At 51.1% G+C, this 27,353-nt stretch overlaps 1 protein-coding gene across 4 annotated transcripts in view; it reads left to right on the forward strand.

The window, feature by feature from the left end:
* The window catches only part of UNC13D (unc-13 homolog D), a 50,997-nt gene that overhangs the window by 14,018 nt on the left and 9,626 nt on the right, over positions 1-27,353 (forward strand). For all 4 annotated transcript variants that reach the window (XM_030535059.1, XM_030535058.1, XM_030535057.1 and 1 more), the window contains 24 exons: positions 3,877-3,909; positions 4,551-4,658; positions 5,928-5,987; positions 8,464-8,530; positions 8,870-9,062; positions 10,225-10,269; positions 11,063-11,131; positions 13,616-13,685; positions 14,313-14,417; positions 14,921-15,013; positions 15,650-15,753; positions 16,577-16,694; positions 18,151-18,275; positions 19,234-19,324; positions 19,947-20,003; positions 20,633-20,730; positions 21,159-21,210; positions 21,837-21,967; positions 22,496-22,616; positions 23,575-23,718; positions 24,055-24,153; positions 25,452-25,658; positions 26,078-26,146; positions 27,192-27,271. In XM_030535059.1, coding sequence (XP_030390919.1) covers positions 3,877-3,909; positions 4,551-4,658; positions 5,928-5,987; positions 8,464-8,530; positions 8,870-9,062; positions 10,225-10,269; positions 11,063-11,131; positions 13,616-13,685; positions 14,313-14,417; positions 14,921-15,013; positions 15,650-15,753; positions 16,577-16,694; positions 18,151-18,275; positions 19,234-19,324; positions 19,947-20,003; positions 20,633-20,730; positions 21,159-21,210; positions 21,837-21,967; positions 22,496-22,616; positions 23,575-23,718; positions 24,055-24,153; positions 25,452-25,658; positions 26,078-26,146; positions 27,192-27,271 — 2,339 coding nt within the window. The remainder of the gene's footprint in view (positions 1-3,876; positions 3,910-4,550; positions 4,659-5,927; positions 5,988-8,463; positions 8,531-8,869; positions 9,063-10,224; positions 10,270-11,062; positions 11,132-13,615; positions 13,686-14,312; positions 14,418-14,920; positions 15,014-15,649; positions 15,754-16,576; positions 16,695-18,150; positions 18,276-19,233; positions 19,325-19,946; positions 20,004-20,632; positions 20,731-21,158; positions 21,211-21,836; positions 21,968-22,495; positions 22,617-23,574; positions 23,719-24,054; positions 24,154-25,451; positions 25,659-26,077; positions 26,147-27,191; positions 27,272-27,353) is intronic.

The raw sequence follows: 27,353 nt of genomic DNA on the forward strand, positions 1-27,353 counted from the left end.
CTTATCTAGTTCTTTTTTGGATCAATCATGCATACGACTGACCTTCATAATGAATAGAACAAGATATTCATATACCACATGGCTCAAATGCCACATTAGCAACTCTCCTATTCTGAATGTATCTGTCCCTTGCCAGTAATTCCTGAACTGAGTCGAGATGTGTTTGCTCCAAGCCTGAACTCTAGATCCTGGCGTCATGAATGCTGGATTCCAAGGAACTGTCTGTAGCAAAGGGCTCTCCTGCCACTTTTGATCAGCTATCATTACTGGCCTGGATAATTGAATTGGAAGAAATTGTCTCTTCCTCCTGATGGGGGATTTTTTTGTTCCCAGTGTTGAACAGCCGCCTGTTTAGAATGGATTTCTGTGTCCACAAGTTCACAATAGCACCACCAGACTAGAATGTGAAACATTCAGAAGTACCAGGAGATCCCAGATCTCCTTAGAGAAGCATCTGGTGCTTCCGTAAAGGCCTCACTTTTAACTGTATTGAACTCGGGACCTGAGTGAAGAATGTGCTGCACTCTCTAGGCACATAGGATTGGTCATACCAATGACCATATGTCCTTCAGCAGTAGCCACTATTTGAGGCTTCAGGGCTAGGGACACCAACCAGGTGGTCAGTTCTGCTCTTCTGATGGTGAGTGTGGGGGGAAAGGAAATTCCTTCCTGAGCCAACAAACTGACACCTGAAAGCATGAGACTTAGGTCCTCCTCAACTTATCTTGGCTTGTCTAGTTACAAGTGTTTATTGGTCACAAAGTTATCCAGCCTTTTAAAAAATTATATACAGACTTTGTCTCTGACCTGCTGCTGCCAAGAATTTATCAGGTCCATTATGCTCCTGGTGAAGGATTCCGGGCAGGGGTGGGGGGATTGGGTCCTGTCACACTGTGGGCTTTCTCTCTCCAGGAGGGTGAGCAGCCTATCCCCAAACAAAAACAAACTACACTCTTCCTCTGTGTAGAGCAATGAAAGAAAGTCCTTCCCTCACCTGGGATACAATACAAGTTTGCAATTATTTAAAAATCAATGTTCTCCTTTCTTGGGAGACAAGTAGTATTTTCCCTTTCTCAAATCTCTTCACCACCAGATGCCTGCTGCTGGCTTTCCTCCTCCTTTCATACCCAATGGTTGCACCTGCTTTAGGTTGCTGAGCCCAGCTACATGTGCTCCACATCCTCTCACTGTCTCCTGTCTGCTTCTACCCCTTGCAGAGCTGACTGGGGAATGGAGAGATGAGCTGGGGCTGACTAGGGGATTCATGGGACCTTGTTGGGTAGTATGTCCCAGTCCCCCTCTCCTGCCTTTCCCCTCCAGGTGGCTTTCACTGCCCCCTTGAAATAAATCCATTGGGTGGAGCTGCCCTGATAGGGAAAGTGCTGCACAGTACAGATGCCAAGTAGGAGTATTTTGTTAGACACCCCACGCCTCGTCGCCACACCAAACCCTACTAGGGCGTGCAGAACCTGCCTGAATCCCTTGTTAAACTGAAACCTCAGAAAGGTTTGTTCTGGCTGCTGCATGGGAAGGGTGTAAGTTTCTATTTTGCTGTTTCTCCAGGTGTTTCAGTTGTATGGTGCAGGGCTCTTGTTTACTCGCCCACACTGAGTGCAAAGTGGCTGGGTCTTTGTGAGTTCCAGTGAGGCGTGACTGCCATGCCTCTGATTTGCTGCCTGGTCCTGTTGGCTATGTATGTTTGACATGGTGGAGGCGCTATGCTCAAACTTTCCAGACCAGACTATTGAAGCTTGAACGGCTGTGCTTCGTGCAGGAGGGCTCAGATGGGCACACTGCTCGGGCCCTATGACTTCATAGACCACACTGTGTATGGCCCTGCCCATCTGCCTGTGACGTTCTGTTGGCATTTACAGTGATATGAACCCCCTGTGAAGGGCCTGTTGTCTAGACCCATGACTATCCCTCAGAGCCGGGGTCGGCAACCTTTCAGAAGTGCCTTAGGTTGCCTACCCCTGCCTCAGAGAGTTGTGAGTACAGCCCTAAAGGCACCTCTTCAAAGCCTTGTGCAGTGAGGTGGCTGTCCTGTGATGGAGCAGTTAGTTGTCTGGCCCTAGGCAATGAGTCTGTGAACAGCACCTGTAGGCCCTGGAGGGTTGAGATTTTCCAAGAGGGTGTGTAACTATGCCAATAGACTATCTAGACCAGTGGTTCTCAAGGTCTTCCAGGGGTACCTCAACTCATCTAGATATTTGCCTAGTTTTACAACAGGCTACATAAAAAACACTAAGGAAGCCAGTACAAGCTAACATTTCATACAATGACTTGTTTGGATTGCTCTGTGTACCGTACACTGAAACGTAAGTACAGTATATTCCAATTCATTTATTTTATAATTGTGTGATAAAATGAGAAAGCGAGCAATATTTCATCAGTAGTGGGCTCTGATACTTTTGTATTTTTATGTCTGATTTTGGAAGCAAGTAGTTTTTAAGTGAGGCAAAACATGGGGTATGCAAGACAAAGCAGACTCCTGAAAGAGGTCTGGAAAGCTGAGAACCGCTGATCTAGAAGTACAGGCTATGCATGTTCTTGAGCCTCTCCAAAATAATCTGTCGCAGTTCAGGACACCTGCACCTGTATTTTCCCCTTTAGGGTCCACCGAGGGCATCCACTCTTAGGCTTCTCACTCCGCGCCATTGCCTCTCTTGGGTGGAGTCATGTTTCTCTCTCCTTGCTGACCAGGTTATGTTCAGGCATCACAGTTCCCTGACTACACTGTGAATTCCCCAGCAAGTTAGACTGTCTAAGCAAGTCTGCTTTGCTTCCCTTCCTCAGTGTAATTGCCCCCTGTTAAGTTACAACACAGCTCTTCCTAAACAAGCACATTTATTTTTAAGGCAAAAGCATCCTAGAGAAAACATTAAAAACAATCAAAGAACCTACATGTATGGTAATAAGCCTGCCAGAGATCACCCCAGCTCCAGCAAGGGCTCTGGCAGGTGATCAGTCCTTCAAATGCCACCAAGAGGGTTTCCTGTGGTCACAAGTTCATAACAACTGAGAACAAGCACCTCCAAGAATGAGTCACATCCTTCTAACCTGTCCCAGGGAGGAATGGGGCCTCCCTTGTACAAAAGCTCCTGTCCTTTTGCTGGATGCAAAAGCAGGGCCTGAGTCAGTTTAAACTCAGGCTATATATCTAAAAGACCTTTTTTTGTCTATTAGTTCTCTAGAGACACTGGTTTGAAGCAGTATATGCAAGCCTCTCCTTGAATGTTGGTGCCTCTTGGGAGGTGTTAAACCTGAGTGAATTTGCCTAATCACCACCCTGCTGTCCTAGCACCTGAAGGGCTGAGGTCCCCCGCCTCCAGGGAAGTCCATACAATCCCTAGCTCACAATGCTCCATCCACTTAACACAGCTATTGGAGGAAGTTGATGCATCTGTCACAATCTACATGTCGTTTTTTAAAACATGCAGAGAGGAGAATGAAGCACCTCTGGCCTTGTTGCATTCTCAGAAAAAGCATCTGATGAAAAAACGGTTTTATTATGCCAGGGGTCGGCAACCTTTCAGAAGTGCTGTGCCGAGTTTTAATTTATTCACTCTCATTTAAGGTTCCGTGTGCCAGTAATACATTTTAACATTTTTAGAAGGTCTCTTTCTATAAGTACATACAACAATAGCTTAGTTGTATATTATAGAAAGTAAATAAGGTTTTTAAAATGTTTAAGACACTGCATTTAAAATTAAATTAAAATGCAGAGCCCCCTGGACCGGTGGCCAGGACCCAAGCAGTGTGAGTGCCACTGAAAATCAGTTCGCATGCTGCCTTTGGCACACATGTCATAGATTGCCTACCCCTGTGTTACGCCATCAAAACTAAATGGAAACGTGTCTTTCTTGTTTCTTCTAGATGGACCTGTCCCACCGATTTTCCAGGCGAGAGGTATGAGTCTGGCATTGTTTCTTTAATCAGTGGAGTGTTGGTAAAAGGGTTGGCAGCCCTGCATATGGACGTCCTTTTTTCTATCCATATGAACAGGCAGTGGCAATGCAAGCTTCCTTGCAATGTGCCTCAGCACAGGTTCCAGCCTTACCGAGAACTAGTCCTCTGTGGAGACTACCAACAAAGAGGCTAATTAGTGGCAATTGCCATGTTGACAAAACACCTGTAGAACTAGGCTTCATTATAACAGTGTCCAGTCGCTACTAGCCTGCTCCAGATTCAGCTGTTCCTGATAGCAGGGAAGTGCAGTGCTGTAAAAGCTGCCCAAAAGCAAGTGTGTTCTACTGAGCTTGGGCCAATGCTGAAGGGGGAGTATAACAGGCCTGATTTGAGGCATGGGATAACATGGCCAGGAGCTTTCCAGACAGTATGTCCTGCTGCTTATTCTGGGCAGCAGATGCAGTTTGTGAAAGGAGAGCAAACACGTTTCCCCTTGTGTTTTATGGAGGAAACATTTAACGGTACAGTCCACACACCCTTCACCCTGCCCCAGAAAATACGTCATCCAGCACGCCAGAGACTAGCTCACACAACGTCTAGTAGAGGAGCTGACTGTGACCTGTCACCCTCTTTCCCTGCAGCTCAACCTCTTGTACGAGGAGGTTCTCTACATCATCCTGCACCGCCAGGGCAAGCCCGAACCTGCTTATGTTGCCGATACCAATGAATTGTATGAATATGTGCAAAAGGTCAGTCCCTGGGTCCATCCCCATCCAGGTCAAGGGAGAGTGCAGTCCAGCAGCTCCTTGAAACCCAGCCCTACTTTCCTGTCCTCTTGCTATCCTGCCAGGGGTGGCTCCAGGCTCCAGCATGCCAAGCGCGTGCTTGGGGCAGCATGCCACGGGGAATGATCTGCCAGTCGCCGGGAGGGCAGCAGGCGGGCAGCCTTCGGCGGCTTGCCTGCGGAGGGTCCCCTGGTCCCGCGGCTCCGGTGGACCTCCTGCAGGCGTGCCTGCGGAGGGTCCGCTGGTCCCGCGGATTCAGTGGAGCCGCGGGACTAGCAGACCCTCCGCAGGCATGCCTGCGGGAGGTCCACCGGAGCCACGGGACCGGTGACAGGCAGAGCGCCCCCCGCGGCATGCCGCCATGCTTGGGGTGGCAAAATGTCTAGAGCTGCTCCTGTATCCTGCCCTAGGGTGGGGGCTCTCTCTCTTCCTCTAGCCTGCAAAACTCCCTCAGTCCCACACTGGGAAGAGGCTCCCTCCATGCTCCTAACCCTGGAGTTCCCTCTGTCCCACACTGAGCGGGAGCACTTCTCTCCATATTTCAGATCCCTGCAGCTGCCGGGGCTGCTCTGCAGAGCAGGAATAGGGTGACCAGATATCCCAATTCTATAGGGGCAGTCCCGATTTGGGGGTCTTTTTCTTATATAGCCTCCTATTACCCCCTGCCCCTCCCCCGACCTCTGTCCCAATTTTTCACACTTGCTGTCTGGTCACTCTAAGCAGGAATAAGACATGAATCTTTTCTCCGAGCTCCTGCAGTTAGAGGGGGCCTGCTGGACACAAGTGTGAGTCATAGTCAAAGCAGCCGTCTGCAGCACAGGGCAGCGCTGAGTCACACCAGCCAGCCACCTGAGCAGGGTCACAGGAGGGTCGGGTACCTGGGAGTGGGAAGAAAATAATAGCCCCAGGGAAGAGGAAGGGGAAGGGCAGCAGAGTCTGCTCAGAGGCTGGGGACGGAAGTGCAGCTGAGAGGAGCAATCTGGCTGGGAAGAAGCCATTATGTAGGGGAGGGACAGGCTAGGAAGTCTGTCTGGACTGCACCCAAGTGTTCAGGAGTCTGGGTCCTGATTAGGCTTAATTTAAGCTGTTCTCTCCTTTCCCATCAAACCCTTTGTGAGTGCCAGCTGGCTCCCAGAGGAAGGGCGTAGTGGTCCCAGATGGGAAGCCCTTGGATGTATCCCAGGTACCATTGTTATAAAGCCAACCCTATATCTTCTGTAATATTTAAAACAGGCCTTCAGCATGGAGCCGGAGGAGCATTACGTTATACTGCAGCGGGTCAGAGAGCTGGAGGTAAAGTCTGCTCATCTCCCCCAGATCACACCGCCCATAAGTAGGGGCAGGCGCCGTACATTTCTATTCCACAGTCACCTGCAATGTCAGCAGGATTTGTGCCAGGTCACTTCCCTCTGTGGGCCTGGGCCAGGTAAAACTCCCATTGAGCTCAGCAGGGTCAGCTCATGTGTGTACATGAATGTGTGATAGATACAGGCATCATCCCTTAAGTGTGTGCCCACCCCAAGGCAGTGCATCTGAAGCAAGAACTCAAGGGATTCCCCATTCTACAGAGTGGTAACATGTTCAGGTGACATGGCCTATGTATCTATAGCCTGCACATGTGCTATTGACCTCAGTGCTTCAGTTATGTGGAACAAACAGAGGGTAGGTCAATGCCAGAGGTATGTTTAATATGGCTATCCCCAAGGATTGGTCCTAAACCCTGTGCCCTGTTTAGGTAGGACAGCAGCTGGTTAGCTAAGGCCCGGGTGGACTATCCATAGTCCAAGTTTGTCCTTTGATACTGACAGTCATTGCTATCAAATCCAGATTAAAGTCTTATGTTTTGGGGAGCAAGGAGGGAAACCAACCAGCCAGAGTGAGATTTTGGAAAGAGGTAGGTGTCTTATATGGGATGATCCCCCCTACCTGTCAGCTTTTGTCCCCTCTGCAAAGTCTGTGGGGATGAAAGACCAGTTATGAAAAGGAGGTAGTAGCCAGACCGTGGGAACGACTGCACAGGAGCTGGAGGTGAAATTTCCAGCTCAGGAAGATGAGCTAGCGTGCTAAAAGCAGAAGTGTAGCTGTGGCAGTGTGGGCAGCAGCATGGCTGGCTGCACCGCATACAGTCCTGTCTGGGACCCGGGCCCATCCCACTGTCCAAGATGGCAGCTACACTTCTATTTTTAGCCTGCTAGCTCGATCAAAGCTAGCGCGAGTATGTCGACCTGAGCTGGAAGGTACATCTCCAGCTTCAGTGTTGACATACTCATGGGGCATGTTCCCTCCCACTCAGTGCTCCTTAGTGGAATTACGGAATGCAGCCTGGTGGCCAGCAGCAGCTCTGTCAGGAGCCATCTCTGCTTCCCCCATGGGAGGGAGTGGATGCTGGAGGAGAGAGACCCTCTGTGCACCTGACCTGGAGCTGAGGAGTTGGGGGCAATATTTCCCATAAGTCCCTTGTCCTCAGATGCTTCCTTTGGCCTTGCCCACTCTACCGCATATTTCCACAGCTTCCATGAGTGGAAAAGGTGACTGAGCAGGTTCCTCTTTAGTCCCTTGGCAGTTCAATGACTAATTTGTTCCCCTCTGTGCAGAGGTGGGAGAGGATCAGGGCTCAGAAGCAACTGAAAGTATTGTTGGTTGGGTATGGTTTTTGTATCTCGAGAGAACTTTGCCACCTCTCTCAGCACTGACCTCTGACAGCAAAAAAAAATAGCTAAAGAGAGTCACGCCTGGTGCTGAGGGGATCTGACCGTCTGCAACTTTCCAGTCGTATCCTTAAAAGAGAAACTGTCAGTGTCTGAACATGTTGTGGCCCTGCTGCTCATTTATATCCAAGCTTTGGTCTTCATGATTGATGCAGTCTGGGAGATAATGTGTGCTAGTGGTTGAAGGGGACTGGCAGGGTCACAGGTCAGGAGGTTATGCTATAAAGACAGGCCTCTGCTTATTTACAGTACTTTGTGCACTTGACAGCACAATGTATGGTCAGTTTCACTGTTGGTGAATGGTCAGTTGCATTTCCTACACTGCTCTGAAGGGCTGCTGTGCATCAAGGGGACGGCTTGGCGAGAAGGGATTGCCACAAAAGCTGACTCAAAATGGCAGCAGGCAGATGTGTGCAGAGAGGAAGGAAGGGGAGAGCGATGCTTGATGTTTGCCTTAAACTCCCAGCTTTCTGGAGTCATGTGCAGGGGCGGTTCTATGTATTTCACCACCCCAAGCACTGCAGTCAGGCGGCTTTCGGCGATGCGCCTGCAGGAGGTCCACTGGTTCCGCGCCTTCAGCGTACCCGCCGCCAAATTGCCGCCGAAACCGCGGGACTGGCGGACCTCCTGCAGGCAACCGGCACGCCCCCCCCCCCCCGCGCACGTGCTTGCTGCGCTGGTGCCTGGAGTCGCCTCTGGTCACGTGATTATGTGAGAATTAGCTTTCATTTTTTTTAAATAGTAAGTTTCTAGTCCTCCTGGTAGTGGAGAAATATGACCTGAGTGCTCCATAAAAGCTAAAAAAAACCCAGAAGGCAAATTAAAAAAAACAAACCTCCAAATTTGTTATTTTTAAAAGATCTTTTCTCAGCCACTTTCTCATGATTTTTTGGGGCCTGATATTTGAGTGCGTGGGGTTGGCAATAGTGAAACAGTGTGTGCTGCTTCCTTGTTTTATCATGGAGTTTCCAAAAACATCAAACACCCATTCACTTCTGCATACGATGGAGATTTTTCCTTCAGGTGAGATGAGCTGTTTTTTGTTTATTTTTTAATTCCAGAAACCCATTTTTTGTCTGAAAGTGACTGTGAAGCAAGCCAAAGACATTCTGGGTAAAGATGTCAGTGGTAAGTGTGATTAGATGGATGACACACATATATATGTACCTGATTAGAGCAGGGGACTAGTAGCCAAAAGATCTGGGTTCTGTTCTCACATTTGCTGTCTGACCATGGGCAAGTTGGTTGCCCATCTGTGCCTCAGTTTCCCTATTTTTAAGGTGTGATGTTAGGATTAATTAATGTTTGTGAAGCGCTTTGAGCTTCTCAGATTGAACATGCCCAGTGCAAAATATTGTTAGCATTGTCCATCCCCCTGAGAGGCAGGCAGACGTTGGGTGTTGCATTTTGTCACAATAGATAATTCTGTTGGAGGAATTTTTTTTTTAAAATGCCTTATGGTTGTAGGGTTCAGCGACCCGTACTGCCTGCTGGGGATAGAATCAAAGAGACAGGAGCCTTCCAGTGACAGCAGCTCCCATCCGGAGAACAAGAAGCCATTAAAGGCAGTGGTGAAAAACCTGATCCCCGAAGACCAGACCCACCGCACCCAAGTCATAAATCAAACTCTCACTCCTGTGTGGAATGAGACATTTATACTGTAGGTCTCCCCCTTGCCCCTTCCTGTCCCTTCTTTGCTGCCACAGCTGTCTCCTCTCCGCTTGCAAGAACCATTGTCAAGGAATCTAGGTCCAAACTTTGGTCTTTGTGATTGACATAAACTGGGAGGTAATGTTGCTAGTAGGTTGTGAGAGGCGGAGGGACCAGCAGGATTACAAACCAGGATGCTGTGCTATAAACACAGGCCTCTGCTTGTTGGAAAGAGCAGAATCTCCCTGTGTCATTTTAGCCTGGTAAAGAAATTGGAGACAATGGAAAAGTGAGGTGCAATGATCTCTCAAGGTATGTCTAGATACATGTCTATTAGGGATGGTCTAGACAGTATTTGGTCCTGCCATGAGGGCAGGGGACTGGACTTGATGACCTCTCGAGGTCCCTTCCAGTCCTAGAGTCTGAGTCTATGAGTCTATGCTGCAAAACCAAAACACCCCTGGCAATGAGTCTCAGAGCCTGGGTCTACAGACTTGGCACTAAAAATAGCCATATAGACATTCCTGCTCGGGCTGGAGCTCAGGCTCTGAGACCCAGCAAAGGGGCTGGGCTATTTTTAGCACCGTAGCACAAGCCCCATGAATCCAATTCTGTAGACCCGGGCTCTGAGACCAGCTGATGTGGGTTTTTTTAATTTTTGCAGTTGATACGCCTCAGTGGGCATCTGGCTCTTGTCCAGCAAGCCAGGTCTATTGCAGGGATTGGACTTCCTTGGATCTTCTATGAATAATTTTGCCCTGTGTCTTCCCTATTTGGCAGCCTGGGGGCTTCTCTTTCTAGTATTCTTGGGCAAGCCAGAAAAATCTGGAGGTAATCAGCCAAAGGCCTGCCACCACTCTAGGAATCAGAACACAAACTGAGCACCTGGAGCATATTGTCCAGGTTTGTGGGTGGGAGTGCCCCGAGTGAACTAGAGAGCAATTGTGATAGCCCAGCTGTAATAACGAGGATTTCCAGGGGCCTGACTCGTCTTCATTCATTGACACAAAGCTACACCCCAGCCCTAGACTGTTTCTAGCTTGTGGCGGGGGCGGGGGTGCTGCCTGCCTTTAATCTCTCTCTCCTTCACCCTCCCTTTCTAATATTTGTGGCCTGAGTGCAAATCCTCTCAAAATCCCAGCAGTAACGTTTTCTGATTCTGTGTCCTGCAGGGAGTTTGATGATGAAGCAAATTCCAGCTTCCATCTGGACATGTGGTGAGTGTGATCGAGCGTACACACCCATGCCAACTTGGGGCCGAAAACTCAAGACCGGTCTGTGTGGAGAGATCCTGCTCTGAGGCAGGTCTCTGAGAGCATTACTCCTGCAGCCTCACAGATCCCTGTGTGGACCCCGAGTAATATACATGGGTCCCAGTCCTCCACTGCCATTGGCTGCACACTGTCCTTTACGCCTGTGGAAAGTGAGTGCGCTGTGCCACCGGGTCAGAGGAGTTGCATTCTGCAGTCACTTTGCGCAGGTGGAAAGAGTTCCATGAGGTGAAAGGCAACAGAGACTCCAGCCCTGAATTTCTGTGTCAAGGTTCTAGGAAGGAGGGAGGCGTCTGAGGGGCAAGAAAATTAAGCCAGGTTTGCGTTTGCCCCTGTGTAATCGCTACAAAGGTGACATGCACGGGGTTGTCAAACTAGGGCATGTGTCCTTTTTCCGCCTTTATGACAGATGAGGATGGCCTTGGAGAAGGGGCGCGCGTGGAGAGTTGAGGCTCCCTGACACAGTTGCTGCAAGAAGTCTGCAGCTCTTGCGTCTAGCTCTGCAGGGGTTTATACCGCCCCCAGCACTGCACTCTATCTGGGCATCAGCTCTCCTCCCCAAACACCTGATTCTTTCCCGCCTTCTATGACTTTCCTCTGGCTTGGTGGAGTCCGTGTGTTGGGGGCCTCTCTCTTAGTCCTGACTTTGACCCCACGGATCCCTGGCAAACTAACGTTAACAATGCATTTTTCAATGTGCCTCCGCCTCACCTGCTGTGTTTCTGACCCTCCCTGGCAGGGACTTGGATGTGGAGGAATCCGTGCGGCATAAGCTGGGAGAGCTGACAGATCTTCATGGCCTGAAGAGGTTGGTACTGGGGAGTGGGTGGACGGGCTGTCAGTCCACCCCACTTTGTTAGCAGTGCACACACATTGGGTTGAATGCTGCTCTGAAAGGCTCCCCTGCTGAATTTGGGGGGAGAAGCTCACTCGCTAGCCGTCCCCTCTTGTGGAGATTTGCTCTTTGACTCAGGGGTCCTGTTCTTCACACTAGTTAATCCTTATCTGCAGCAGTAATGTTTCCTCCGGGGGGCTAGAATGGGCAGCCTCCTCTGAGCATGGCACTCCACTGGATATGTACCAGAAATGTCCTTAAAGAGAGATGCAGATAGTTCCCTTTCCCAGCCCAGCACCAAATAGGTCACTACAATGATGGGCCTGATGTACTTCAGCCTGGGATCCTGGTGTCTGCTGTACTGGGCTGTCAGTGTGCAGACCGCAAGAGACCAGGGCACATGGAGATGAATTTTGGATGTGGCAAGGACTCTGATCAGTGATGAACACCTCCTTGCTGGGCCACAGCCTCCTCTTCCCACTCACAGTTCTGCCATCATGTCTCTGTGACACGTGTACCACGTGTCCTGACTCATGTGCATGTGGGTGTGTGTTAGCCAACCCTGCTCCGAGAGTCCACCTGGCCACAGAACCCATGCCTGGTTAGCTGTGTCCACACTGGTGCCGCAGCTACCTGTGGCTGGGACAAGGATTTCTGGGGGCGTATCCCAGAGTTCATGGCTCCTCATCAACTGGAGTCTCTCTAGGAATTGTTTTGTGTGTTGTGGGAGAACTTGTCTGTCTTCCCTGGACCCCTTTGTAGAAATGGCTTTAGCTCTCCCATACCTTAAGCTGAGGTGCTTCTGGCTCTGCACACTGCTCACTTCTGTCCCTTCCAATCCTGGGACAAGCCATGGGTCTGTCAGGGGGCAGGTCAGGGCTCAGCATACACTCTGCCCCATACCTCAAGGATGGGCGCTCAAGTGCGCTACAATCACAGTAGCCGACTTTCCAATGTGTCGGGGGTGCTCGACCCCCAGCTCTGCCCTAGGCCCTGCCTCCCCCTACCCCTCCCCCCAAGGCTCTGCCTCACCTCTTCCCACCCCCGCTCCACCCCCACCCTGCCTCATTCTGCCCCCTCCCCCTAGTGCTCTGCGTCCTTGCTCCTCCCCTCTCCCCCCTAGTGCCTCCTGCCTGCCGTGAAACAGCTGATCGTGGTGAGTGGGAGGCACGGGGAGAGAGGGGAGGTGCTGATCAGCAGGGCCCGCCGGTGGCAGGTGCTGGGGGGGGGGAGGGAGGTCTGCCGGTGGGTGTTCAGCACCCACCATTTTTTCCCTGTGGGTGCTCCAGCCCCGGACCACCCACAAAGTCAGCACCTATGGGTACAATGCTCCCCTATATGCATATTGGAGAGCTTTCAATGTGGATTATAGGGGGGTTGGACGAAGGCAGGCAGCCAGCCATGCAGTGTAGGCATGCCCATAGTGACGTAGAGCCAGTGGTCTCCAAATTCCTGACTTCCAGGAGCACCTGGAGGACCAGGGGCTCATGTCTTGGGCCACAACTCATCTGCATATTAAATTGCGCAGTGTGCCTAATATTGGAATGGAAAATGAGTTTCAACCACCCCTGAGTGTTTGTGATCTCTGCACCCAGGCTGTTTCCGGCCCTACAGGCACTTTGCATCCACCAATGTTGAGAAGGAGATGCTGAGAAAGTGCCTTATCATTTGCTTCCCTAGTTTAGTAGGTCATTTAACTTCTGGTGCTGAGACTCCCAGGTGAAGGAGAAGGGTTTTGCAGAATGATAGAAACAAGAGGGAGACGGGCAACAAGAATGATTATTGGCACGGAACAGCTTCCATATGAGGAGAGATTAAAAAGCCGGGAACTGTTCAGCTTAGAAAAGAGATGACTAAGGGGGGATGTGATAGAGGTCTGTAAAATCATGACCGATGTGGAGAAAGTGAATACGGGGAATTGTTCTTTACCCCTAGAACCAGTGAAATTGATAGCAGGTTTAGAAAACATAAGGTATTTCTTCACACAAAACATAGTCAATCAATGGAACTCTTTGCCAGGGGATGTTGTGAAGGCCAAAAATATAACTGGGTTCAAAAAAGAATGAGATCACTTCATAGAAAATAGGTCCATCAATGGCTATTAGCCAGCATGGTCAGGGACGCGACCCCATGCTCCGAGTGTCTGTAAACCTGTGACTACCAGAAGCTGGGACTGCACGATGGGGTGGATCACTTGTTTACTTCCCTGTTCTGTTCATTCCCTCTGAAGCTCATGGCATTAGCCACTGTAAGAAGGAAGGATACTAGGCTTGATGGACCATTGACTATTCCAGGTCAGACCATCCGTACATTCTTATGTTCTCTCCAGTCACACCCATCTCCTGGGCCCAGTGCAGTATTAGTCCCTCTAGTGCATTGCACAGCCTATAGATGTTTTACATTCCCAGGAAAAGGTTTTTCTCATTTCACCCAGCTGATTTATATCTTCCTTTCCAGGATATTTAAGGATGCTCGGAAGGACAAAGGGCAGGATGACTTTCTTGGGAACGTGGTTCTTCGCTTGCAGGTGGGCGTGGGGGTGTAGGCTTATAATGCTCTGTTGTTCTATAGCATCTTTTCTCTGAGATTCTCAAAGCATGTCACAAGCATTAATTAAATCTCACAGGGGTTGGGCAGCACTGTAATTCCCAAGTGACAGAAAGGTAAACTGAGGTCTGCAGAGCCAATCAACTGCAGAGCCAGTAATAGAACCCAGGTTTCCTGAGCCCATGCTCTCACCAATAGACCATACTTCCTTAAGGAACTAATGACTAACTGAGGCTGCTGGCCTTCACTTACCCTCCCACCCCACACACACCACAAGGCAGTCATCAATCTCTCAGACCAAGGTAATTCTAGTGTAATTCTCAGCTATATCGTAAATAAGCAAAGACTTATTGATCCTGATCAATGCTGACATTTACAACAGCTTTCCTAGTGGCGGATTTTGTATTGAAAAATGAGACTAATTTAGGAAATAAGGAAAAGTGTCTCCAGCCCGTGGGTTATTTTTTAAATTAAATATAAATGTTAATTGTCTAATATTATGAATTCCTGCCATATTAATGTGATGGATCCTATTCTCTGAATGGGCATCCCCCTATTGCTGATGCTCCGGTGTTTGACAACCATCCATCCCTCTGTCTATCTACAGGACCTGCACTGCAGGAATGACCACTGGTACAACCTGGAGCCCCGGACAGAAACCTACCCCAACCGCGGGCAGTGCCACTTGCAGTTCCTGATGACTCACAAGAAGGTAGGAGGAGCTTTTTGTGAAGGGAGGAGATTAAACAGGAACACTAGGCCTGTGGGTTGCTTGCCAGGGGTATATCAGCAGGGCCGAGCCTGTTGCTGCTCTGGAGGTTACGAAGGTGCAGAAGGCCCACTGGTTGCTGTAGTGATGAGGAGTGGGGAGTTCATTCTCTTGTATCCTATTTGTTCCATTTTCTCTTTGGAACGCTCTAGCATCTCTATGGGTCCTCCCATAATAATGGTCTAGGCTTCAGCATCAATGGTGCCTGGTGATTAATTGCCCTGAAAACCAGGGCACTTGGTTTAAGTCTTACAGGAGGCAGTGTCAAACCTCCCACAAAGGATATGGTTGCTTGGATACGAACCGAAAGTCCTGCTATTAAACAAGGAACCTCTAAATCCGGCTCCAGGTTTGTTTGATGGCTTGGATGTTGGGTGTCCCGTGGAGACGTGCTCCCTTCCATCTCATGCTCTGAGCCATCTCCCAGCTTTTGTTCCTCTTTTCAGAGGGCCACCTCTTTGAGCAAGACCCAGCCGAGTTACACCGTCCATCGCCACCTGTTGCAGCAGATGGTGCTCTATGAGATCCTGCAGCACCAGGTACATGTGAAGCCAGCAAGGGTTAGGGAAGCTGGTGGGAGCCAGGGGAGGATTTAATTTCATGCTGCAGTGCAGATGGCTCGGATTGTCTCTCTCTTCAGAGCCTTTGGGTGTATCCCAAGAGACTTTCCAAAGTGATGAGTTCCTTCCAGTGGTGCAGGCATCCAACACAACAGCTGAGAAGGGACATGCTGTGTAGCACACTGGGATCTTTAATGTCCACCTGGGACAGGCAGAAGGAGGCCTTCCTTTGATGTCTGCATTAAATGACCTTGGTTTCTATGGCGATTGTGTGAGATGACATGAAACCTGGACCAGTGCCAGCCGATCTGCAGCCATATTCCTCACTCTTGCAACAACTACTTGACCCAGAACTTTCTGTTACCTTCCTAGTAAGCTCATCCCTCAGTCTGAGCCTCTGGGTATCTGAACCATGTGGGTATTTGCCTGGACTGATGCAATGACCATGTGGCATGTGAAGGGCCCACTCTAGAGCTTGAGAGAGGAGATGGGGCAAATGAAAACCAAGTACAAATCACAGGAGGATCCAAATTCTATGGCTGGCTCTAGGAGACTCTTCTCTCTTCTCTTCTGCGGGGCAGGATTAACTCTCTCGCTCTTACCTTCCCCATACAGGCTGGGAGCACTTCCTGGGATGGGGAGCTGAGCAAACATGCCAGCACGATCCTGTACCTGCACGCCGCTCAGAAAGACCTGTCTGACTTTCACCAGGTCATGGCGTAAGTACCACATGCACTCAGCCAGTATTGTGTAATGATTATGGCAATGGCATCTGGGAATTAGGAGACCTGGGTTCTATTTCCAGCTCTGCCACTGATTCTGGGTGACCTTGGGCAAGTCCCTTGACCTCTCTGTGCCTTTGTTTGTAAAATAGTAATAACACTGCCCTATTTTGCAGGTATGTGAAGCCAGACTATGCTTAGTGATGTGCTTTGAGATCCCCAGATATCAAACACTATGGAAGTACAAAGTATAGCATTAATATTATTAGTTTTAAACTGCAGATGCCTACACCTGTGGCAGGGTCAGTAGTCTGACTTCCTTGCTCTTCTCCATGAGTTTGGTCACTTCTGCCTCATGCATCGCTCTAGACAAATGTCACTGACTGCACCCCGGGACATGCTCTCCCTGGATGTTTATGGTAGCGGAACTATTGGGATTCTCTCCCTCACCATCTTGCCTGTGAACACACGCCAGGAAGCCCGTTTCTGCTAACGCAGCTGCGGCCGTAGCTACTGATCAGTGGGGAGAACTCGCCTCTCACTACCATTATCCCAAGCTTCTTTCCTTTCCCCTGCCCCTCTCTTTCCCTCCATGTGAACACTGCGGGTGCAGCACTGCACTTTGGAAAGGGATGAGGCAGGGCAGGAGCTCTGGGCCTGAGCGAATCTTGGGGAGTGGCTGACTCTGGCCTCCTGGGGTAATAAGAAGCATATGAGCCTGAATCCCTCCTCCTGAGAACGTGTTTCTACCTGAGGAGGGTACTGGGCCTGGCCTACGCGCCCACCATCTCACAGTGTGTCTCTTTCCATTTCACTACAGCCAGTGGCTGGCTTACAGCAAACTCTACCAGAGCTTAGAGTTCAACTGCAGCTGTCTGCTCCACCAGATCACCAGCATCGAGTACCAGTGGATCCAGGAAAGGCTGCGACCCGAGCAGGTACACGCGGACACCACTGCCAAGCTTGGGGCAGAGATCCGGGGAGCGGGGGGCAATCTCCTATCAGCCATGACAGCCGGGGGACCCTCTTCACGTCAGCTCTCTCGGCTCCTCATTGGCTGGTTGAAAAATGCCGCAAATTGGTTCTGCTCGGGTGGGAGCCCCCTGCAGCAGGAGTTCATGGCGCATGCCAGCTAGGTGAAAAACCTGCCCATGGGCTAAGGAGCCACTGCCGACGCCTAATGATACAGACCGTCTTTAAGATCATGTCGAAATTTAGAAATCAGATTGAGGTGGTTCTGGGTTGCTCTTCCCTTTGGCTTCTGTGAGTAGCTTCAGCACCTTCCTAGGAGGATGGCATGCCTATATGGTTTCCTTTGCAGGGAACAGATCATGCTAGAAAACATGGCTATTGGTTCTCCGTGAACCAGCTGTAGGGTCTGAGCCTTTGGGGTAGGATTTCACCCCAACCAGCTGGGTTTGTTAAGTGGCAGACATGTTGGGGAGCCATTCTACAAATGGAGTCCCTTGCTCTGGGTGAGAGACTTTGTTCCCTTCCCTTCGGTGAAGCTGGGATTGGTAATGGGATGAGAGTCCTTCACCTCGAGGTCACCGGTTCAAACCCAGCCCAGGAAGGCAGTAGCTGAATATCTTTACCATCTGGCAACTCCTCATTGGCTGCTCCCAGTTCCATTCACAGAGTACTGGTGTTCCTAGGAAACCACCCCCCACCATGGTACCTGGCACCCTTATCAGCCACCTCTTTACAGGCCGACACATGAATGGGCCATGGACATTGTGCAGCCTTCTCCCACCAGGGGGTGATCTGCTGAGGCCCATTGGAGTGGAGGCTTGCACTGCTGCTGCTTATGCTATACCCATTCTGTGGTTCTATTCCAGTCAAAAACTACAAATAACACCATCCCTGTGTCCAGCTTGCCTGTCTACTCACCCAGTTCTGGCCCCATTAAGATAGCCCTCAGACCTTTGGCTACTAGGTCACCTTCAGGGCGTTAAATTGTGTCCATGTTCCCTGCCTGGGAACATCTCACCATTGCTGTATTTTTCATTATGGGGGGTTAAATCTCTGCTTTAAATGCAAAACTCACCTCAGCCTTAACTAGGGAGCCTTTACCAATGCCTCAAGCACCTAGACGATTTTTAAGACCCTAAACTAGTCTAGAAATCCGTTCGAGGTGATTCAGTTTTGCTTTTCCCTCTCACTTCCGAGAGGCTGCTGCCTCCCTAGGAGGGCTGGTGTTCCTTAGTGCTTCCCTTTGCAGTGCGGCAGATCATTCTTAAAATGGTTTTGGAGACAGATGCATGTTGCAAAATCCAGAAATAGCCCCCCTCAGCAGTGAGGCCACGTTGGCTGGGGATACGTGTCCACCTGAGGTGCTGTGACCATCACAACGTCGCTGTCGCTGCTAATGCATCTTCCATTTCTTCTTTCCAGAAGGCAGAGCTGGCCGAATCTTTCCAGTCCTTGCTGGCCTATGGAATCTCTCTCCTCCGGAAGTACCGCAGTGTCTTCCCGCTCTCTTCCCCTACGTCCACGCACAGGCTACAGTCGTTGCTCAGGTCAGCCAGCTGCAATGCTTCGTAAACAGAATCATATCAATCAGAAAAGAAACACACACACACACACCCCGCATTGTCCTGGGGCTAGTGTGGGATTGTTCCCTATGCTACATTATCTAGTCTGCCTTTTGACACTCCATGTACTGGAGTTTCTACTGCTTCCCCCGAGGAGACTGTTCTACAGGAAAACCTCTCTCCCACTTCCATTCCCAGCTCCCTTCATTGTCTCCTCTCCTCTGCCTTTCCCTGGCGGGTCTGTCCCCTAAGGAAGTAGACAGACATCCAGGGACCTCCCCCATTGTAAACTGGCATCTTGTCATTTCTTCCTGTGATGCCTGGGGAGTATTTCCTCCTGGGTGTGCATTGACTGGGTTAAATAGAGGCCTTTATGCTGTGGGATAACACTTTTCTCTGGAGTTTATGTAACCCCCCGGTCAATTCCTGTTACAGGTCCCTTCTGTGGTGGGGGGAGAGATGAGTCTGTTATAGCCCCCTAGGGAGGTTTGATTCTTTAGTGCAACCTGTAGCAGCTCATGCTTTTAGTTCTGTAGGTCCCTAGTTCATCCCCTGGTGTGTTGGCCATGAAGGCAGCTGTCACACTGTGAGGGCTTTTGTTTGTTTTAACTCCAAACCGTCCCCTTTAACCTCTCCTGCCCCAAGGTATTTCTCACCTCATGGGAGGTGAATTTGGGCTCTGGGCCCTAAGTCCTGCCAAGCTCAGAGCCCTGATGAAGAAGCCTTAGGATTCGGTCCTCTCCCAAGCTTTCAGCATAAGAACATGTCTGTCCCTCTGCCTGTGACCTGGCAGCTAGGCCATAACTTACAGGGAGCCTCTCATTGAAAGAAGCGCTGTAGAGGAAAGTGTGCGTGGGGAGATGTTGCTTTGCTGGTGGCAAAGCTCTCGTTTCTGAAGCTCTTTGGGTTGTGCCGTAACTTAGCGCTGATTCTCACTTCACAGGGTCCTGGTCCAGATGTGTAAAATGAAGGCCTTCCAAGAACTTTGTACTCTGACCCCTAACCTTCAGCAGATGGTGATGGAGGCTCTCAAGGTACAGTACCACCTCTGTGCCCTCTCCTCCCCCAACCCATAGGGCAGTGTTTGCAGCCCAGTCAGCACACAGCTACGGCCCATGTGACATCCTTGGGAATATACAGGTAGTATATATATTGTGTGGATGTGGCCCACATAATACATAGAGAGCTGCATATGCGGTCCACACTGTTAAATAGGTTGAGAACCACTGCCATAGCGGTTCCTCTGACTTCCTCCTGGAGCCGCGAGCATTGTCCTTCCCCTATGCCAATGTGCAAAGGCCTTGAGTCCTGACCTGATGTCAGCAGAGGGGGTGGGAGTTGGCATTTCCAAAGCTCGTTCGCACTGCGCCTTCGACTGCCCAGTGGGACCCCTCTAGAGAAGTGCAAGGCGCTCCTTTCCCTCCAGGACAGCATGGTGCCTGCTCAGGGTGAGTGATAGAGCCTGGATGGTGAGCTCTGAGTCCCGCTCTCCACTGTGCTGTGTGTCTCTGGGCTGCCAGCCTGACCTGCGTTCCACCTCGAATCACAATGAAGGTGTTGTGTTGTGTTTCTGCTGTGCCAGGGTGAATGGGGCGGCCGGGTAGTCTCTTCAGCTCCTGCTTCTCTCCCCTCATTCTTTGTCCCGTTCTCTTGCAGTTAGGAACCACTGAGTGGTTTTATATGCAGAAGCAGTACGTGAAGCCAATGGAGAAGGTCAGATCCCCCTTTCATTCATACACCAGTTTGCTGGGCCTGGCTGAGGGGCCATTTGGGTAGGAAGAGGGAAGTGACACTTTCTCAGGTCACCGTTTTCAGAAGTGGCCAGTGATTTTTGGATGCCTAAAAGATACCCTGAGCCCAATTTTCAGAGGTGCTGAGCAACTGCAGCTGGGGTAGAAGGCAAACAACTGTCCCCATAAGAAGAAATGAACAGCTGCCATTTGCCTCTGGTCCCCTCCCTTCTTGTGTGTCTGCCTGAGCAGGTCACTCCTGCTCACTTGGCGTGTCTCCCATTAAAATGCAGAATGGAGCAGTCTCCCAAAGAACGTCTTTCCTTTGCTTGGCAGCGTGGCCTTGTGGTTAAGGAACTGTACTAGCACAGTAAAGATCTGGGTTCAATGCCCATACCTGCCACATATTTACTGTGTGATCTGGGGGAAGTTACTTCACCACTCTATGTGCATCAATTCCCCAATGGGGTAATGATATATCCCTACCTCTCTGTGGCATGGAGAAGGTAAATCTGTGATCTGCTCAGATACAACAGTGGTGAGGGCGTTGATTCATCACAAAATCCCTTGGCACCAAAACCAAGGGGTGACTTTCCATCCTTCCCTTTGCAGACCATGGAGGAGAATGGGAAAGCACTGGTCAGGCTTCTCATGGAGGTGAATGGAGATCTCGAACGATGCCACAAAACCTGGAACAAATTCTTCACCAAGTAGGTAGATGGTTCCCCCATTCCGCTCCCCATCATCTGCCCCGTGCTCTCTCAGCAGCTTTGCTTAGGGCACTGAAGGCAACAGCTCCAAAGCACATTTCCCAGCTGCAAAAGAACATTGTAAATATAAACAGATTGTGACACCAAGTATGAGACTGGAAAGCCCCAGGAAACGTTCCCTCAGGGTTTGTTACATACTACAGTTGCCTGTTGTTTAGGGAGCAGAGGTTAACTACGAATGTCCTTGCTTTCCAGCATTACTGGCTCTGCCAGCTGGAGTCTTTCAGATTGTTTTAGTTTTGTAGCTTTTTGTCACTCTAGTTCATGTCCAAGGGCTCGGGTGGGAGAGGGTTAATTGCACTGGCTTTGACAGGTTGGTCAGTGAGTTATAACCGGCAGATTCCTGACCTCCTGTTTCTCCCCTGCAGCACTGTGAAGGTGGATCTCTTCTCCATTGCCTACCTGGAGCTACAGGAGCTGGTGAGCACGTGTTCCCGGCTCTCCTGTCAGAGCAGCAGAGAATAAACCAGTGCCGAGGCACTTAGCCAGCTGTCAGAGGAAGGGAAGAATCTAAGGTGCCCCCCGGCACTCCATATGCTCCTCAAGGGCTCATGGAAAGTGATGGAGAAATCTTTCTATTCCAAACCCTGGATATGGGACCATGGGCATCCTTGGGTTGTGAGGGAGGGACTAATCCTGTCCCCAGCCTCAGAAGCCTAGACACTGGGACTAGCCAGGAGTTTAAGAAAGGCACGTTTAGGCAGTGCAGCCTAGTGGCTAAAGCAAAGGAGTAGCGATTCCTGGCTTTGATTCCTGGCTTTGCAACTGAGTCAGTTGCAAGTCTGTAAATTGACCAAGTTGCTGAAATTCTCTGGGCCCATGAAATGGGGATAAACAGGTTTTGACTGTATTATCCAAACCCCTCGAGCCCTCAAACAGCTGGTGTCCCCAACTTACACATCAGGCAAGAGGAAAGTGTGTTGTATCATCTAATTGGGATGGCACATTTCCTTTTCCTGATCCCACTGCAGTGCAAGCAGTCATAGATCCGTTCTCATTAACCCTCCTGCCCTCAGCGCCTTCCCTGCGGTTCCTTTTCCCTGCAGGTGTCATGTCACGTCAAGGAAGAGCTGAGCGAGATTGACAGCAGCATGTCCCAGCTCACAGCAAAGAGCCTTTTCCAGCTCTACGTAAGCCTGCAGGAGCTTTATCGGATGAAGAGCTTCCTGTTCAAGAGGTAATGACTCACCCGAGCCAGAGTCCAGTCACACAGAAGCGGGATAAACCTTAGCAGCACCAGGGAAATGGAAGGGGTTGGGACCACCTCAGCGGCTGATTTTCTGCTGGGCTAATTGGTGTAGATTTGAGTGGAATCGGACAGTTCACTGGCCCAGCCACCTGTTGCTTTAGATTAGTGCAGTGACGATATAAACAAATGCCAGACCACGTGGGGATTTTCATGTAACTTGCACCTGCCACACTTCAGGCATGATGCTGAACAGGCCTTCAGAGAGCTAGAACTCCAGATATAGACAAGTGGGGTTCTGGGAGGCAGAGGCAGCTACATACATGGCTCAGCTACTACTTTAGGCTACTCTTCTGCCAGCCTATGGATCTCTGTCCTGTGTTGCCAGGTGGGCAGCTGTGCAGGATGTACTGTGAACGCTGCCTTCTCAGGTATTTTCAGGTCTTACTGGAAGTGGAAGTAGCCTCGCATCTTGGTTCTGCTGCAGCACAGAAACCAGTCGTGTGTCTGTATTCCCAGGGATGGCCCCCTTGCTCTGGCTGACTTCCATCAGTGGTTTAAGGAAGCCATCCCGAAGTGGCTCCAGAAGACCTACATGAGAGCGCTGGAGAGGACTCAGAGAGCGATCCAGGTGGACCAGGTAACAGTGAGATTGCCACAGAGGGAGAAACTCCCCACAGTCTTTCTGAGGCTCTCCAGCTTTTGTCATTGTCTGACCCATCTTTCGCTTCCAGCCCATTCTTTTCGCCCAGGACTCCCCCCTGGCTACTATGTGAAATCCTAAGGATCAGCAGGCTTTGGGACCCCTACAATATCAGTCTCCTGCACCCCAACAATCCCCTACCCTGTTGAGAGCCATTGTGGCAGGCAACCCCTATGAGGGGCACAGGGGTGACAGATGGAATCTACCTTTCCTCTAACAGCTGATCCTTCCTACCCCAGGGCCCTTTCTCGCTACAGTCTCCGAAGCCCTGTCCCCTCACAGCATCACGTCATTGCTGACCCTGTTGTAGTCTCATGGCTCCGTGGCAGCCTGTGTGAAACGAGTTGATGAGCCTCTGCTTCATTCCTTGTCACAAGCCACAATTGGCTCCCTTTGTTGGCAGTCTCAGCAAGGAGGCCAAGGATGGAATGGACCTTGAAGGGGAGAGACCCAGTCTCCCTTGGTTTTGTCCTGCCAGGGCGGGTGAGGCCTGATGGGTGGCAGGACAATATGGGGGAAGCCAATGCCACCTCTGCCCGTGCTGCACCTACCTTATGGGCAGAGAGCTTCACAGTCCAGGTGTCTCCCCTGTGCTGCCTTCCCTCCCTGAAACAACAGGGCTCAGCCTCATGGAGGGACCCATGTGACCCCGACTGGATAGATCCCCTGGCAAGAGGAAGCACCATTAACTCCTCCTCTACCATGACATGCTGATGCTGTGGCCAAGAGAAAACTGCCAGGTCCCAGACCAGTGACCGGGGGGAGCAGAGGAGGGGAAGGGTCAGGGGGAAGATGAAAAGGGGCCACTTTGCAATAAGAGCTGGCTTTGGAACTAGTTTGTTGATTTATTTGCAAGTTTCTCAGTAAAATGTTTTTTCTGTCGCCACCCATCTAGCTGATGCCTCTGGGGGAGCTGAATAAACACAGCACGTCCACTGTTGACCTGTCCACGTGCTATGCTCAGATTGTTAAAACCTGGCAGCAGCTGGACTGGCCGGACCCAGAGGAAGCCTTCATGATCATGGTGAAGTTTGTTGAGGTGCGTATAGTCGGACAGTCTAGCTGGATCAGTAATAGCAAGTTGTAACTATGCTAAGAAGTGGTGATCAAATGTCATGCTTCAGAGCATGAGCCGCAGGAGGTCAGGAAGGAATTCCTCTCCTACCCCATACATGTCGGCGGAGTGCTTTGTTGTTTTTAATCCCTTTCTCTGAAGCATCAGACATAGGTCAGTCTCAGAGACAGGACTGCAGAGAGAATGGCCGATTGGCATGATCTGGGGTGGTAAAGCTGACATCTACCCCAGCGCAAACCTGTGCAGTGTTCTGTCCTCTGTGCATTACCCAAGCTCACTGCCTCTTGCTCTATCCCCTAGGACATGTGTAAAATCGCTCTCACATACTGCAAGCTGATCAAGACCCGGGCGGAGGAGCTGTCATCGAAGCAGCAGGACGAGGGGGATGCAGCCAACAGGGTGAGTATCAGTGCCGGCCTCTGCTGGAAATTCAGGGAGAGGAGAGGGATTGGGAGGCTGTCCAGGGAGCTAGGGCAGTCTCTAGAGACAGCATGTGGGGCAGGGGCAGGGGGTGGCCTGTGACCAGAGTGCGGTGATGGGAGTAATAATATCCCAGCCTTTGTTCCCTATAGTCCTATTTGCGGGGTGCATTGGCAGGTGAGTGGCCCAAGTTCTGAAGGGGGTGAATTTGAACTGGGGGATTCTGTGCAAGTCCTGGGACATTTTGGGATGGAAACTCTCATTGATCTCTTGGTGGGGGAACCAAGGAGGAAGAATTGCTCAGTGGTTAGTGCTAGACTGGGATTCAGGAGACCTGGCTTCAATCCCCTGTTCTGCCATGGATTTACTGGGTGACCTTGGGCAAATCACTTAGCTTTTCTGTGCTTCAGTTCGCCATCTGTACCATGGGATAACAGCCTTGCCCTGCCTTACAGAAGTGCTCTGAGGATACATACATTAAAGATTATGAGGGGCTCAGATACCATAGTAACAGGGGCCAGATAAGTACCTACAAGAGCTGGATGGTTCCTGCTTTTGCTGTCCTGCTCCAAGGATCCACGAGGACCATAATCTCATTCACCAGCTTTCACCTGCCTGCAATGTCTCCTATGCTGGCCCAACCTTCAGCATGCATTTCCCCAGTGCGTCTCTGATTGCACTCGGTGGCTCATAGCCACGACCAGCTGGGGCCAATTTGTGGGGTCTTGGCCAGGATCAGACCATTGTTACCTCCCCAAAGAAGGGGATGGGGCTGAGCTGCAGAGCTTGCCTGTTACACATTTAGTTACAGCCTTGTCCAACCAGAATGCAAGGAAATAAATGCCCAGCTATGGTTGAGCATGGGAACTGGGTGCCATCCCTGCCCTCTGATTAGCTCAGACAATTCATCATAGTGTGATCTTAAAGTGCAGGTCTGGAAGTCAGATATCTGAGATCTGGATCTGCCACTGGTTTGGGCAGGAGCCTAATAGTTCTCTGCTTCACTTTCCCCAGTTGTCTGTGCTGCTGGACACGGCTTGTGTCTCAGCAGCTGTTTGTACCAGGCTGCTCATTGATGTCCCGCTGGGTGTAGGGTGCCTTTCGCGATGGGCCTATGGGTGCTGTTCCCCCTGTGGATCTGATGGGTCTGTGCGAATGAGGGGGCCGAGCCAGGTGTGGGGGTGAGGATGGGACTGGAACAGGGGGAGCAGGCTGCGGGCAGCGAGGGTAGTGCGTGTTCACCGGCGTGGGGCCTTTCCTCTTCCCTCCTGCCCCAGCTCTGCATCGTGGTGAACAACGTGGAGCAGCTGCGGCTGCTGATCTTGAAGCTGCCAGCGCAGCTGGACTGGGGGCGCCTGGAGCAGCGAGTGGAGCGCATCATTGAGCCGGAGCAGATCCAGCACACCCTGCACAACCAGCTGCAGGGCACCATCACCTGCCTCGACCACGAGATCAGAGATGTGGTGCAGAACCTGGCAAAAAAGGTAATCCCCAGCCTGGGCTAAGGGTGAAGACTCAGTTAAATAGGGTGAGATCCAAAGCCTATTGAAGCCGATGGAAATATGCTCATAGGCTCCATTAGTCATTGGGTCTGGCCAATAGAGATGCCAATAGTATGGAGCTAAGTCTTGCTGGCTCGTTCCCTGGGACTGCCCTGCTGTCAGAAGGGACCCAGTCCAGTGACGTGTTGGAGGCAGCAGGGCATAATCTGCCACTCCCAGCTGCTGGGCTGGGTGGGCTGCCTCGTTCGGAAGGGAGATCAGGGACCCTTGGTGCCGGAGGCAGATGCAGCTGTGTGATGAAGGGGTTGAGCTTTAAGAAGCTGACATGGCAGGTTCTTCATCAGAAACCTCGGGCATGGGGGGCCCAAACCCACAGTTCTAAGTGTGTGTTTCTTTGGCAGCTGGATGCCGGGATCTCCAGGCACATCCAGAAGCTGGCGGCCTCCAGTGACTCTAATGATCCAGAAGATGTAGGTGCCAACTCCTGATATGTGCTGCTTGTGGGAGACAGTCAGCCCAGGGACAGCATGGCTCTGCCCAGTGTCCTGCATGTCTCGGTAGCCCAGCGGTGTGCCACACGCTGTGAGGGATGGCCTAGGAATACCCAGTCCTGCCTCAGTGTGGGGTGGATGGGTTGACTCTATGTTTCCGTGTCCACCTCGATGCCTGGCTGCTACGCCGAGGGGTGCCATAAAAACCTACAATAATAATTTGTCACGGACAGTTTACAGGGAGGAGTCCCCCTCCCTCCCACCGCAGCAAAGCTGCACCATAGTTGGGAACTGCTGCTAGAGGTTTGCATGCCCTATAGTGCTTCACCCCTCCTGCTTGGGGCCAGCCTGGTTCCTGGGGGAAGGGAGACGCACACGCTGCTTGCTGCATGGCTCCGAACTGTACCGGCTCTTTGGTAGACACCTTGTCAGGCTCCCTGGCACAGGCAGTACCAGGAACTAGCCTGTGTCAAGGTCTGGGGTCTGTCCCAGCCCTTCATCATATACCAAGTGCAAGAGGCCCATGAGGGTCCTCCTCTGCTGTACTCACAGCACCCCCTGCTGGCTCCTGGCTGTAGCTCTCCACCTCCTCCCCACTCAGGCTGTGCCAGCCCTCTTACCCGCCCCATGCCTTTGAGAGATCTTAGGGGTGCACGCACACACACACACCCTGCACTGGCTGGGAAGCCAGATGGAGCAGTCAAAGTGGTTACCATACCCAGAGCCCCCTGTCAATGTCTGCTGCTTCCCGGCAGACCCAGCCCAAAGGCGCACAAGCTCTCTCCAAAACAAGAGCCACACATGCCACTCCAAGCCTCCCTGGAGCAGCCCCAGCTCCACTGCAGGGTCAGGTGGGCACAACAGAGTAGGAGGCAGGTGCTGGCTGGCACAGCTGAGCTCTCGGGCTGGGAAATGGCAGAGGGGCCCAAAGAGCTTGGGAGCTGCTTGGCAGAGAAGTTCCAGCTGGAGGCAGGGGCCTGAGAAACCCCTTCCCTGTTGAGTTTCCTGACTCTCCTCTCCACAGTCCATCTTTCCCCTAATGAAGTTCCTGGAGTCGGAGCTGAAGTACATGAACCAGCATCTGGTCCAGGAGAACTTTAGCTGGTGAGCTGCGGTGTTGGGACCACATGGGTCAGCCGTGGGCTGGATGTGGGCAAGGGGGGAGTGTTCTATCAACACCATTAGC

The sequence above is a fragment of the Gopherus evgoodei genome, chromosome 15 (genome assembly GCF_007399415.2).
Source record: "Gopherus evgoodei ecotype Sinaloan lineage chromosome 15, rGopEvg1_v1.p, whole genome shotgun sequence".
NCBI classification, from domain to species: Eukaryota; Metazoa; Chordata; order Testudines; family Testudinidae; genus Gopherus; species Gopherus evgoodei.